Raw genomic sequence first — 14424 nt, forward strand, 5'->3', positions numbered from 1 at the left:
AGAAGATACGGTGGTGACTGCTAGTTTTAATGACTGAACAAATAGATTAGAGATAAACGAACAGAACATAGTCTGATCAGCACCTTCTGAACAAGATGGTTACAAGGAACCACAGATACTTTACAATATGGCATTATATCTCTGAGTCTCAGATGCTGAGGGCTGAGCTGTGGCTGTTATACTCCGAGGGTCTTCCTGAAAACATCTGCTGGGCCTCTGTTAGAAAATAGGGCAGGCCTACACAACTTGGCAGTAGGTAGGAGCCAAAATTAAAGCAGGCTAAACTTCTTCAGGCAGCAGATGGGTTTAAATTAAATATAAATTAATTCATTATATTAATATCAATTATTAATTGCTGAATTAATTAATAGTAATAATATCTCAATTATTAATTGCTGAATTAATTAATAGTAATAATATCTATTATAATTAATGAATTAATAGTAATAATATTAATTATAATTAATTAATATTAATTTCCTCTCCTCCTCTGTTTGTCTCTCTCCTCGGGAGAACGCTGAACAGCACGGGAGCCTTTCCTGTCCTCCTCCTTTTCTACCTGCACTTCTCTGCAGGAGAAGGCAAAGTGACAGAGAGCAGCCTTGAGGGGTGAATGCTTGCCCCTCTTCCTCCTCTGCCACCCAGCCTTCTCAGGAGTAAGCTGGGCAAAGGAGGAGCCTTGCAGGGCTAGCATTTGCCCATCTTTCTCCACCCGTTCTTCTTCTTAGGAGAAAGCCAAGCAGCAGAAGAGCCTTGCAGCGCAGGTGTTCACCTGTTCTCCTCTGCAGCCGCCACCTGGCCTTCTTCTCAGGGCAAAGCAGGGCAGTGGAGGAGCCTTGAGGGGCAAGCATTTGCCTGTCCTCTGCTTCCTCCTCCAGCCGACCTTCTCCTTGGGGGAAAACTGAGCAGTGGAGGAGCCTTGCAGGATGAGTGTTCACCTGCTAGTGAAAGGATAACAATGAAGGGGCCGTTTTGGACTCCCTGGGAAGGGAATTTCAGAGTCTAGGGGCAGCCACCAAGAAGGCCCTCTCTTACATCCCTCCCATCCTGCTTGCATGGTGGCCAACACAGCTACCCTTGAATGTTTTATGGAATCAATGGCATCACTAGAGGGGTGCAGACCACACTAGGTGACACCCTAAAAGGGGGTGACACCACCGCTCCACAAACACCTATTTTCCAGCAGAAATGGGCTATGGCATTCACCTGCTTCCCTTTAAAATGCTTTAAGAGATGGTGGGAGTGGGGCAAAGCTCAGTGGAGGGAGAAAGGAGAGGCCCCAGAATTTTTTAAAACTAAAATCTCAAATTTTAAAATTTATTTTTAAAATTTTTTGAAATGTTTTTGAAATTTTAAGAAGTTTTGATTCTTTTACCCTCAAACGGTGCCTTTTAAGGGATTTTGGACTTCAGCTCCCAGAATCCCAGACTATTGGGGCAACATGGCTGAGGCTTCTGGGAGCTGAGGCCCAAAATCTCTTAAAGGGCAGAGTTTGGGAACCACAGGCTTCACCTCTTGAGATGACTTATTTCTTGGTGTGTGTGTGTGTGTATGGGAGACCATGAGTTATGGAAACTGATGGCTCCTGTCTGCCCCAAAAGACGTCTCGCCTCAAATAGGTCTATCTCAACTCATTTTAATTAGTATTTTACGTTGCTGTTGTTTTGATTTTTACCCTGATTTTAAGGTAGAGGTTTTTTTTTGGGGAATTATGTAGCATTGGCTTTATACGTATTATGCGTTTTATTGCTATTTTTGTGTCATTGTCACCCGCCTTGATCTGTAGGGAGAGGCAGGATATAAATAAAATTATTATTATTATTATTATTATTATTATTATTATTATTATTATTTCTTAGGACCGCCCTGGGAGGGAGGCCACTGTAGGCGAGACCAAACTTTGGGAATCACTTCTTAACCTAAGCACTTATTTCTTGAGGTGGAGGAGAAGGCCTCTCCGGGAAGAAGTGGGAGCCTTGGCAATGCCTTGGCAATGCCTCCCTGGCCTTCTCCTCCTCAGCCGGGTCTCCCTTCCTTCTCCCTCCACACCCCTGGCCCCGTTTTCCCTCCAAGAAGAAGGGCTCCACTTGGGGCGCTGCCTTCTCCCCCCATGCCCTGAGGGGCTCCTGGGCTTCTCAGAGGTCTCCAAGGGGTGCTTAGGGGGGGAAGGAGTGCCCTGGGCCTGGGAGGGAAGAAGGGCGCGCTGAGGAGGCGCTGCGGGAGAGAGAGAGGGAGCTTGGCCAAGGAGGAGCCGGGAGGTGGCTCCCTTGCGCCCTTGCCTTGGCTCGCCTTCGGCCGCCACTCAGACAGAGCCTCCGAAGGAGGACCCGAGGAAGAGGAGGGATGCCGGTTGCCTCTGCCTTCTTCTCCTCCGGGAGCCTGCTGCTCCTGGCCAGCGCCGCCGCCGCCGCCTTCGGGGCTTTGGGAGCGGGCGCCCTGGCCTCGGCGGCCCAGGAGGAGTCCCTCTTCTCCGGAGATGTCCTGGCCCTCTTCGGAGACAACCGGAGCCTCTCGGCCGCAGGGCTCCAGCGACTGCTTCAGGCCATGGGAGCCGGAGCCCGGCTGCAGGAGGAGGCGGCCTCCTTGGCCCCGGGGCAGCTGGGCTCCCTGCGCTACAACCAGGTGAGCGAGAGGGCCTCCGCACTGCAGAACCAAGGCACTTGTAGAGGCTATGGAAGTCTAAGAGTTGGAGTTTGTTGTGGGGCCCAGAGCCTTGAGCTAGAAAAGCGTTCAAGCGGTGCCAAACCGGGTTATTTCTCCAGTGTGGATGCAGCCTTCTGCCGACTGCTTCTGGGAGCTGAAGTTCACAACATCCCAAGGACCAAAGACCAAGAGCCAATGTTTTAACGGACACTTCCAGGTTTTCAGCTCGCAGGTGCTTTGCCTCAGGCTTGAGTTTTTATGGAGGCGTTTTTGAGTTATAATCCTTCTGCATTGGTTCTTTGCGGATTTTTTCCTTTCCATCCAAAGTTAGGAAAACAGCCATAAAAAAAAAAAGGGGGGGGGGCGATGACAGCATCAGGATACCTGTCCCAACTGTCCCAGTTTGGCAGTGATACTCCCTTGTGACAGTCCCCTATTAATCCTCTGTCATCTCACTTTTTCAGCTGCTTTTAAAGTGTCCCAGTTTGTCTCCCCTTCTTATAAACTGATAAAGTAGTTTGCCTTGAATGAACTCATCACTGGAGAGAGAAGAGGAGGGGGCAGAATCTTGCCCTTCCCTCTACAGTGCTCCCTCCACATTGGCTGGGTTTAGGGGTGAAGGATCCCAACTGCAAATAAAAAACCCACTACTTTTACCCATGGAATCTCCAGGGCCTCCTGTGCAACTCTGTGGTCAACATCTGCCAGACGTTGATCATAGAATCATTCTGGAGGACCTACAAATGCCCAGAGAAGCGTTTTCTCTAGGAACCTCTAGGTTTTTCAGCACATCTTTGTGGTCCACTTCTGGCAGAGTTGTGCAGGAGGACTTAGAGATCCCCAGTTTACCTTTAATCAACTCCACAAAAGTCAAGGCTACAAATGTGGAGGACCAACTGTAGAGTCAAGCAGAAGCAAACTTGGGCAGCCTCCCATAGGCTGTGTGTTCTGCCTCATTATTGCATTCACTGTCTTGATAACACTCTGATGTTGCTTGGCCACTTGGGTCCCAGTTTTCATCTGTGAGGAGTTGCAGAGTGTTTTTGCACTGGTCAAACTGGGACCTCTCTGTATAAATGATGTGGTGGAGTGATAGTGGTGGATGACTCCATTGGCAGTGCATTATAGCTTCCACTGGCCATAATGAATGATGCTTTCAAGTAACTTTCCCAACTTCTGCCCCTGGTTTCAGCCTCCAGCTCTGATACTTGGAGCTTCTTGCATCAGCTGGCTTTCTAAGGAGCATAGGATTGCTCCATTTTTGCTGGGATGTGTCTTCCATGAGTCACTGTGTAATTTATTTAGATATTTGTGAGTTAAATGTCCATCTCCTGTTCTCCACACTGAGCTCAGCTGGCATACACAGCTTTCCTTTTTGGCATTTTATCCTCACAACAACATCCTTATTAGGTAGGCCAGGCTGAAGAGAGCCTGACCTTGTTTAGCTTCCAAGAGAAGAAGGGATCTTGGATTGAGTGCAAATTGCAAAAAAAGGGAAAAAAAAACCCTCCTCATTCTCTTCTTCCTATTTTAAGAACTTGTACCTACAACCAAAATGGCTTGGAGCCAGAATATCAAAAGTCTACTTCCTCCACAAAAAGTTTGACCAAAATTTAATATTCCCGGAGGCTAGGCTGGTGGGTACATGCAATATGTCTTTTTCTGGAGCAATGCTTTGACTGGGGAATTCCCTCTCAAAGGAGGTCAGGCTGGCTTCTTCTCTTCTGAGTTTCCCGTAGGCAGCTAATTTTTTCTCCTGTTGGCCTTTGGTCCTTAACATTAGGAGAGGCTGTTCTGGCTGTTTTTTTCTGTGATTTCAGAACTATTTCAATAAGGAGCTTTATCATTTGCTATGAAATGTGTTTCAGTCATGTATTTAGTGTTTTGATTTTTCTTTCTCCATGTATACCACCCCAGGTAACCCGAAGGGCTGAGAAGTGATAAACAAATGATTTGAAATAATACAAACATATCTAAGATCATTTATCCTCATGTACTACTCCTGAGCTCCACAGAGGTGTCTGGTACCCTGGTGTGGGAAACAGAATCCTGGATCATGTAGGCCTATGGCATGATCCAGCAGCACTCTTCTTAAAATCTTATGGGTTGGCCACTATAACGATAGAATTATAGAGTTGGAAGAGACCACAAGGGTCATCCAGTCCAACCCCCTGCCATGCAAGAAGTCTCAATCAATGCATACCTGACAGATGGCCATCCAGCATCTGCTTAAAGAGCTCCAGGGAGGGAGACTCCACTACACTCTGAAGGAATTCAGGAAGTCCTTCCTAATGTTGAGATGGAAACTCTTTTGCTGTAGCTTGCATCCATTGTTCCAGGTCCTAGTCTCTGGAGCAGCAGAAAACAAGCTTGCTCCCTCCTCAATATGACATCCCTTCAAATATTTAAACAGGGCTGTCATGTCACCTCCTTAACCTTCTCTTCTCCAGGCTAAACATCCCCAGCTCCCTGAGCCTTTCCTCATAGTTAAATTGGGGTGCCATGGTGGGTTCTGACCAATGCAGAATAGAGTGGCATTATTACCTCCCTTGATCTAGACACTATACTTTTATTGATGCAGCCTAAAATTGCATTGGCCTTTTTAGTGGCTGCATCGCACTGTTGACTCATGTTCAACTTGTGGTCTGCTTGGACTCCTAGATCCTTTTCACACGTAGTTTCATGCAACCTAATTTGGTGTCATCTGCAAATTTGATAAGTATGCCCCCAATTTTGTCCTCCAAGCCATTGATAAAGATGTTGAATAGCACTGGGCCCAGGACAGAGCCCTGTGGGACCCCACTGGTTACTTCTTTCCAGGATGAAAAGAAGCCATTGTTGAGCACCCTTTGGGTTCGGCCAGTCAACCAATTACAAATCCATGTAACAGTTACCTTGTCTAGCCCAAATTTTACTGGCTTGTTTGCAAGAATGTCATGGGGAACCTTGTCAAAGGCCTTACTGAAATCAAGATATACTATATCCACAGCATTCCCTTCATTATGTGTCTTGAAGGCACATAAAAACAAAGTTAGGGACTGTGCAGAGAGGGTTTGGAAATGTATATTTTGTACTCTGGACATGGAAATGGGGTAAAACAGCAGCGACCTTGGTGGGGAATGAGTGGAATGAAGGAAGGATGTTGACACTGGCTATATAAAATCATAGCAGTGGAGTGAGCTTGATGTATCGTCCATCTTGTGTCCAAGTTTGTGGTGGCGGCGGCATGGACGTGCGGCCCCATCTACATGGGGCAGACATACATGACATCACTTGTGCACCCTGACCAAACGTCGAGGTGCAGAAGAGATGTCACCGTGCCGTTGGAGGCACCTATGGCGCCCTATCAGCAGTGCAAAAAGGATCCCCAAAACGGAGCTCCTTTTCACCACGTGCATCGTTCCTGCGGCAACCAAACAGCTGCGGGAACAATGCCAAGGAGAAACAATGCCAGGCAGCCCCTTTCTCCCATGGCTCTGGCTGTCCGGGTGTCCGGGGGCATGAAGCTCTAAGGACACCCCTTTATTGCACCATGGGGAAGCGACATTTTGTCGCTTCTCCATGGCCTGGAAAAACTCCGGATTGGGGCCACAGGGCTGCTGGTGAAGCTGCCCTGGCCCCAATCCGGAGTGAAAAGGGGGGGGGGGGCGTTGCAGTGATCTGTAGTAATTGTTCCAAGTCTTTTTTGTTTTCTGGTAGTAATATGTTGTCATCTGCATATTTTAGGATGTTAATGTTCTTACCTCTGATCTTCACTCCTCCTTCAGGAATTACAAGTAGTGGATTCAGAGAGAAATGAAATGCTAGAAGTACAGATAGTAACAATTTGTTACTATTTGTTTTAATATGGGCAAAATAAGCATAGTAGTTCTTCAGAACAGCAGTGATAATACAGTGGCTGTGATGTATACACAGTTAATGCATCTGAAGAAATGGACTATACTATGAAAGCTTGTGACATAACAAATGTAGTAGTCTTTCATCCATCTTTTTCTCCCGTGGGATGAAAATATGATTTACAGTATAACCCTACAGCTTTCAACTCAAAAGTATACACCATTAACCTTGGTGGGACCTAGGTTAAAGTAAGAGGTTAGAGGATTGCAACATTACATTTTTAGAAATTGCCTGTGGGGAGAAAAAGCTAAAAAGTACAGTTCAGTTTGTCTGTGGAAGAATACTAATCTTAGCTCAAATGTTCACATTCCAGAACCCATGTAGTGGTTAAAATATCCCAATCAGGGAATAGCTGATATCTTTATGTTTTATAAGCCTCATCTTTCTGGGTATATTTTCCTGCAAAAATCACTAGTGCCTATGGATGGCTACTTCATCCAAAGATACTTTTGACTTAAGAAAGGCTGTTTTTAATATTAGATGACACAGAATCCAACTGTCTGGGCTTGCTACCGAAAGGAACACATGCAAACATACCACACAATATTCAATATATTCAGTTCAAACAGACAGCCCATTGGATCACTTATACAGTAGTATATTTGTTTGCAGATCTGTGTCCTGCTATTTCTGGCCATGGTGACATTTGGATGAGGCTGCCAGTAATTTCTGTATTGCAGAAACCCGGCTGGATGAAACTTTGTAGGCGTGGATCTGGCTCAAGTTTATAGAGTACAGCTGAGCTATGGCCCTGTGGTCTACATTTTGAGAGACATAAAACTCTTAGCATCCCTATCATTGGCTGTGTCGGTGAGTGCTTATGGGAATTGAAATCCCCCTACTTCTGGAGGTGAACAGTTGCCCACCCTTGCTATACAGTGTTAGTGTCAAGGCCACATTGTTTGACACATTTGTGGTTAGGGATAATTCCAGATGCATGGCTCCTACCTAGCATTGCCAGTTGAAAAGTGTTGTTCTTTTATTCTTTCTTCCTCTCCTTACTGGATTTTCTATAGCAGGGGTGGGAATTGTGCAGCCCTCCAGATGTTGTTGGACGGAAACTTCCAACATTTCTCACCACTAGGTAAACTGGCTAGGACTTTTGACATTTGTAGTCCAACAACATTTGGAGGGTAGTATGGTTTCCATCCCTGTTCTGTAGTAATAAAAAAGATGGAAGAAATGATAGGAAAATGCACGAGGGTTACACACGGAAGATCTCGTGCCAGTTTCTTTTTGTTTACCTATTTAGCACAGTATTGAGTATTTTGTATACATTAAGTGGTATCAATGCTAACTAAGGGCCAAAACACACTGAACTGTAGTTTGTGGTGGTTCTCTAACAGAGAAAGCTAACTGTCTCACAAAACTACATTTCCCAGAATTCCCTTGCATCGAGCCAGGGCAGTTAAAGTGGTCTCAAACTGGATTATTTCTCCAGTGTGTTTTGGTCCTAAATTAATTTCAGTGTCAAGTTGTAAAATGTGGAAAAGTTCACACACCCTTTAACTTCTGCAAGGGACTGAATATTAATTAACCCCATCTCATTTTCTCTTGTGATAGAAAAGGCATTATTTTATATACTGAGATAACCTCCTATACAGTAAAGTATTTGTTCTGGAATTCAAGTTGAACAAAGACAGTTTACTTTTTGTGTTATTTCATGCAGTCTTGCACATGTCTACTCAAAAGTAGGTCCTGTTGAACTCAGTGATGTTTAATCCTAGGTAAATGTGTTTAGGATTATAGGTTCATTGCTTTTGTAAATATGTGCACTTTTCTTATGCTCTGTTGTTGTTGCTGTGTGCCTTCAAGTTGTTTCTGACTTATGGCAACCCAACCATTTGGTGGGGGTGTTCTTGGCAAGACTTGTCCACAAAGTGTTTGCATTTGTCTTCCTGTGACTTGTTGAAGGCCAGCCAGTGGGTGTCTATGGCTGAATAGGGATGCAAACCTGGTCTCCAGAGTACAGGATCAAGATTCAAAATGACCTGAATAGACTAGAAAGCTGGGCCAAAGCTAACAAAATGAAATTCAACACGGAGAAATGTAAAGTATTGCACTTAGGGCGGAAAAATAAAATGCACAGATATAGGATGGGTGACACCTGGCTGAATGAAACTAAGTGTGAAAGGGATCTAGGAGTCCAAGTAGACCACAAGTTGAACATGAGTGAACAGTGTGATGCAGCAGCTAAAAAGGCCAATGCTATTTTAGGCTGCATCAATAGAAGTATAGTGTCTAGATCAAGAGAAGTAATAGTGCCACTGTATTCTGCTCTGGTCAGGCCCCACCTAGAATATTGTGTCCAGTTCTGGGCGCCACAATTCAGAAAGGACATTGAGAAACTGGAGCGTGTCCAAAGGAGGGTGACAAAAATGGTGAAGGGTCTGGAAACCATGCCCTATGAGGAACGACTTAGGGAGCTGGGGATGTTTAGCCTGGAGAAAAGAAGGTTAAGAGGTGATATCATAGCCCTGTTTAAATATTTGAAGGGATGTCATATTGAAGAGGGAGCAAGCTTGTTTTCTGCTGCTCCAGAGAACAGGACCCGGAACAATGGATGCAAGCTACAGGAAAAGAGATTCCACCTGAACATTAGGAGGAACTTCCTGACAGTAAGGGCTGTTCGACAGTGGAATGCACTCCCTCGGAGGGTGATAGAGTCTCCTTCCTTGGAGGTCTTTAAACAGAGGCTGGATGGCCATCTGTCAGGGATGCTTTGATTTGGATTTCCTGCATGGCAGGGGGTTGGACTGGATGGCCCTAGTGGTCTCTTCCAACTCTACTATTCTATGATTCTATTATTCCAGAGCCCAATTCTCAAACCACAACACTACACTGTCTATCTTTGCTCATTACATGTTTTTTCTCTTTGTAGTTCTCTGAAGAACTACCCCACTTTATTTTAGACTTTTTTGAAATGCAGTGCCATGGCAAATGATAGTATCTTTATTTTTGAACACTGATTCATCTCACAATACTTTATATGCAAGGCATTTACTGTACTTGTTATTTAAAAAGTGTAGGAAACAACAGATGGTAGGTTGGATGACAAATGTCATAGCAGGCATATTATGAAATGTTGTGTGGAAATATATAATACAACCCCCCCCCCACAAATAGTTATTAGATACAGTAATTCAAACATGCATATATGACCACTGGTTGAACCACCTTATGTCTTCAGTGTATGTATGTAACTTCAAGTCACCTCTCAACCTATGGCAATATCATAAATTTTTCATGGGGTTTTCTTAGGCAAGGAATACCCAAGTGGTTTTGCCAGTTCCTTCCTCTGAATTATAATCTAAATCACCTGGTATTCATGGGCAGTCTCCCATCCAAATATTAACCAGGTTTGACCGTACTTAGCTTCCAAATTGTGAGACTTCTGCATCACTACAAATACATTTGGTTTGTATGCAAATACTCTATGTTTGTGTTCAGCAAAAACAAAGGGACTCCTCAGATCTCATTCATACCCACCATTTGCCAGGTACAATACTTATTAATCCTCTACTTTCCTGGTTTTACAGTTGCTTTTAAAATGACCCAGTTTCTCTCTCCTCCTTCCACATTTCCCCTTTGTTATCCATTTCAATTCTTACTTTAGATGTTGCAACTGCTACAAAATCAATTGCTTCAAATTTTACTCAGTTAACTCAGAAGTGAGGAGAGGAACAGAGAGCCAGAATATCCTTTCTGATGAGTTAATTGAATGCAAATTATTTTTGTTCTTTAAGCCACTTGCAGCAGTTGAGATAAGTTGAGAGAAGGTGAGACATACTGTAACTGGTATAATTTAAAAGCAGCTGAAAAAATAGGACTACAGAGGATTGTAGTTCAAGAGTAAATTGATTTGACTATTAATACAGTGGGCCCTTGATGATCATTGGAATTTGGTTCCAGAACCCTCCATGGATACCAAAATCATGGATGCTCAAGACTCATTAAATACAAAGACATAGTTAAATGGTGTCCCTTATGTAAAATGGCAATGGTTTGGTTCTAGGAGTTTGTATTTCCCCCCCAATATTTTCAAGCCGTGGATGATTAAATACACAGATAAAGAATCTATGGATATGGAGGGCTAACTGTATGATATACAATTAAATAAGGAAAGAAAAAAAGTTAGCCTTATAAAATATATATAAAATATAAAATGTAACTCGGTCTATGAAAATAGTGTTTTCTCACCGAGGGTCACACAGTATATATATATATATATATGTGTGTGTGTGTGTGTGTGTGTGTGTGTGTATACCCACTCTCTTCCAGGTTAGCATTCTCTGACGATGCCAGCCACAGATGCTGGCAAAACGTCAGGAATAAACTCTTATAGAACATGGCCACATAGCCCGAAAAATCTACAAAAAACTATAGTGTTTAAAAATATTATTAAAAACTCTCAAATGAACCAAATAATATTGAAGTTGTGCTGTCCAAAGAATATACAACAGAAGAACTCAGGTCCTGTAGTCTCTGGGAATGTTGTAATCAGTCTCAAATATCAGAAAAGTCCTTTGGAAGACAATTGCCTGCGATGAGAAACTTGGTGGGGAATAAAATCCTTTAGTGTACTATGGTTCATATCCACCATTATTTCCAGCCAGACACGTTTCGACCGATGGTCTTCTTCAGTGGCTGCAGTACATATGTGAATTTCCACAAATCTTACAATATGCAGAGTAATCAGCACACAGAGTAATAAGCACAACATATTTTGAAAATTAAATAATTATTTCTTGAAGCTTTAAAATTACTTAACTATATTTAGGGAATTCATAATAATACATATATTGAGGTTTCAGAATAAAAACCACCAAGAGTAGTATATCTGACTTCCTATTAATAACACTGATGAAGAAATATATTTCTTCATCAGTGTTTCAATGAAACTCCATCTCCAGGAAAATGAAAAGCTCAAAAGGCTTATTGACAGTAACGGCTCAGGATTCCAGCCTTACCTTTTTGTGATCAGTTCTGGTAAACATTTGAATTTTTATGAAAGTAAATGTTTCAGTACAGCGCCTCACTTCTTATTTTCTTTATTTGTAATCTTTTTGATTGTAGGTTAGCTAGACATGGAAAAGAATTTTGGAAATTTCAGAATCCTTCCCAAAGTTAAACATTTTACAGCTTCTGAGGCTTGTAAGACAATGAATATCCATTATCAGAAATTCAAACTTTAGTGAGATTTGCAGTCTGTCTTGTATGTGCAAAGTCATGCATACATTTTAATTTAAACATTTAATTTCCCCCCCTGAAGCCTAGTAAGTCCTGGAGGCAAAACCAGTCCTGGGGAAAGCTGCATGTTGGGGCTGCTCTTTGCCCACCATTGATTTAAAATGTCTACAGAAATGCATATCTGTGTAGAAATGAATGCATATTTTATTGAATATGTGTATGGAAAATCCATATGCGTTTTCATGCAAGAAGAAAGATTTGCAACATGATATACAGTTGGCCTTCCACGTGCATGGATTCTTTATCCACAAATTCAACCATGGATGGAAAATTTTCCAAAAAGATAGAAATTCCAAAAAGCAAACCTTGATTTTGCTATTTTATATAAGGAACACCATTTAATAATAATAATAATAATAATAATAATAATAATAATTTGTTTTATTTATATACCGCTATTCCAAAGATCATAGCGGTGAACAGCAAGTAAGCTAATTAGCAAGTAAGCTAATTTGCCCCCAACAGTCTGGGTACTCATTTTAGCGACCTCGGAAGGATGCAAGCTGAGTCGAGCTTGGGCCCTTTTGCTGGTCTTGAACTCACAACCTTGTGGTTTTGAGTGAATGGCTGCAGTACAGGCATTTAACCACTGCGCTATCAGGACTCCTACACCACTGTACATAATAGGTCATGAGCATCCACAAATTTTGGTATCCATGGAGGGGGGGTCCTGGAACCAAATCACAGCAGATACTAAATGAGTACATGTGTGCCAGGTAACATCACAGTATTGCAAAAGTATTAATGAGGAAGAATACACAAGTTAGGAGAGGCTGCAGCAGTTTGCACTTGCCGATTCCAGCCCCTCATCTCTGCTAAATTAATTGAATACAGACTGCTCTTTCACTTCACCTCTGTTTGCAGCAGTTGAAGTAAGCTGAAGACAGCGGGAAAGTGGGGATGATGAAAGAAACTGGGATATTTTAAAGGCATCTGAAAAGTGGGATAACATAGGATTCATTAGAACTGTCCCTGGCAAACTGGGACAATTGTACAGTATGGTGATATGAATAAAGTGCATTTGGATGGGAATATAGGTGAGGTTTGGAGAAACAGGACTGGAGCATGGCTTTGGTGCAGCTTCTGCCCTCTTAGGATGCATGCATCAGGGACGTAGCCAAGGGGGGGGTTTCTTGGGGTCCGGACCCCCCCTTCCATGAGAAAAATGAATGGTGTGTGCTGCTGCGCCGCTGCACTCAAGCCCCATTATAATGGTGGCACTTAGTCTGGACCTCCCCCCTTCCTAAAATCCTAGCTATGTCCCTGCATGCATCATTTAAACATCTCACTTCCAAAGTGACCCAAAGCAGCTTTATTTTGGCCTATCTGTTCAGGCTCATAGATTTCCAAAGAGCTTTGTAGTTTATCTAAATATCAAAATATTTTAAGTCTGCTTTGAAAACTGAAGTATCACAATGTTCTGTAACCAGATTTCTGCATTGTTTGATCTCACAAATGGCATCTCCATTTCTTTTCTCAGATTAACTCAAATTTCCCATTCTGTTGCAGTGTATGTCAGCTGAAGACATCTTTTCTGTGCATGGCATGTCAAACAGCACCAAGGTGACAGCATCCAGCTTCTCCACAATATGTCCTGCTGTCTTGCAACAGCTGATTTTTCACCCTTGTGAAAAATCTACATCCAAAGGCAACTTAAAACCTACTCCCACAGAAGGTATTGTTTATTTACTCTGCTGTAGGCATGAAATTAATTCTGCATTGTTAGATATATTGGTGCCCCAATAGTGGGGTGGTTTGGTTGTGGGCTACCCACTTTAATTTCTGAGTTTTGTTGCATGGATGCAGGAACATATGAAACTATTTTATATCCAAGGAGCCAGAGTTTGGAAAAATTACTGTTTTAGCCTGCTTTTTCCAGAATCTGCCAATCAGCATTCTGTGCTGGCTGAGAGATCTGGGAAATGAAGCTGAAAAAAGAAGAAATTCTCTAAGCTCTTGGGTCAGTAAAACCTATTAGTCAATTATTGTCTGCCCTAAATGGCTATGGCTTTCTAGGTATGACCTTTCACATCACTTGCTACTTAACCCTTTTAACTGAAGACGTCAGGGATTCAACCTGGGACCTTTTGCAAGCAAATCATGTACTCTGTCTCTTCAAAGAGAAGAGAGACTCAGTTTCTTTATAGGAACATGAAGCAGCCACAGTGACTGCTGATCCAGCAACATCCAGCATCTAGTTGCTAAATACAGTTGCACAGATGAGGCAAACTTCTCCATGTAGCAGGGCATCAGGTTATGGGAGAAGTGCTGCAGTGGCTATTTGAGCATCTGGCAGATGAATGAGAACCAGTGCCTAGCATGAGTTTCTCACAACATGGGTGAACATGGGAGACATTTGCCTCATATGACTCTACACTAGAGTGTCATTGCTGTGTGCCTTCAAGTCATTTCCAACTTATTGCGATCCTAAGATGAATGTGCCGTTGGATTTTCTTGGCAAGATTTGTTGAGAGACGGTTTGGCTTCGCTTCCCTCTGAGGCTACAGTATGTGACTTGTTTAAGGTCACCTAGTGGGTTTTCCTGACTGGAAGGGGATACAAACTCTGGTCTCCAGAGTTGTAGTCCAACACTCAGACCATTACACCACACTGGCTTTGACAACATTGACCATA

The 14424-nt window shown here is 43.0% G+C and overlaps 1 protein-coding gene across 2 annotated transcripts in view; it reads left to right on the forward strand.

Moving 5' to 3' along the window:
* Nucleotides 1-2015: 2015 nt before the first annotated feature.
* The window catches only part of SLC39A8 (solute carrier family 39 member 8), a 42100-nt gene continuing 29691 nt past the window's right edge, over nucleotides 2016-14424 (forward strand). Inside the window, exons 1-2 of one of the 2 annotated variants that reach the window (XR_006104207.1) lie at nucleotides 2016-2622; nucleotides 13300-13465. Coding sequence is in view for 1 of the 2 variants with exons in the window: in XM_042469786.1 (XP_042325720.1) it covers nucleotides 2344-2622; nucleotides 13300-13465 (445 nt within the window). In the remaining variant the exon portion in view is untranslated. The remainder of the gene's footprint in view (nucleotides 2623-13299; nucleotides 13466-14424) is intronic. The other variant, XM_042469786.1, reaches the window with a different exon arrangement.

This window comes from Sceloporus undulatus, chromosome 5, assembly GCF_019175285.1.
Source record: "Sceloporus undulatus isolate JIND9_A2432 ecotype Alabama chromosome 5, SceUnd_v1.1, whole genome shotgun sequence".
NCBI classification, from domain to species: Eukaryota; Metazoa; Chordata; class Lepidosauria; order Squamata; family Phrynosomatidae; genus Sceloporus; species Sceloporus undulatus.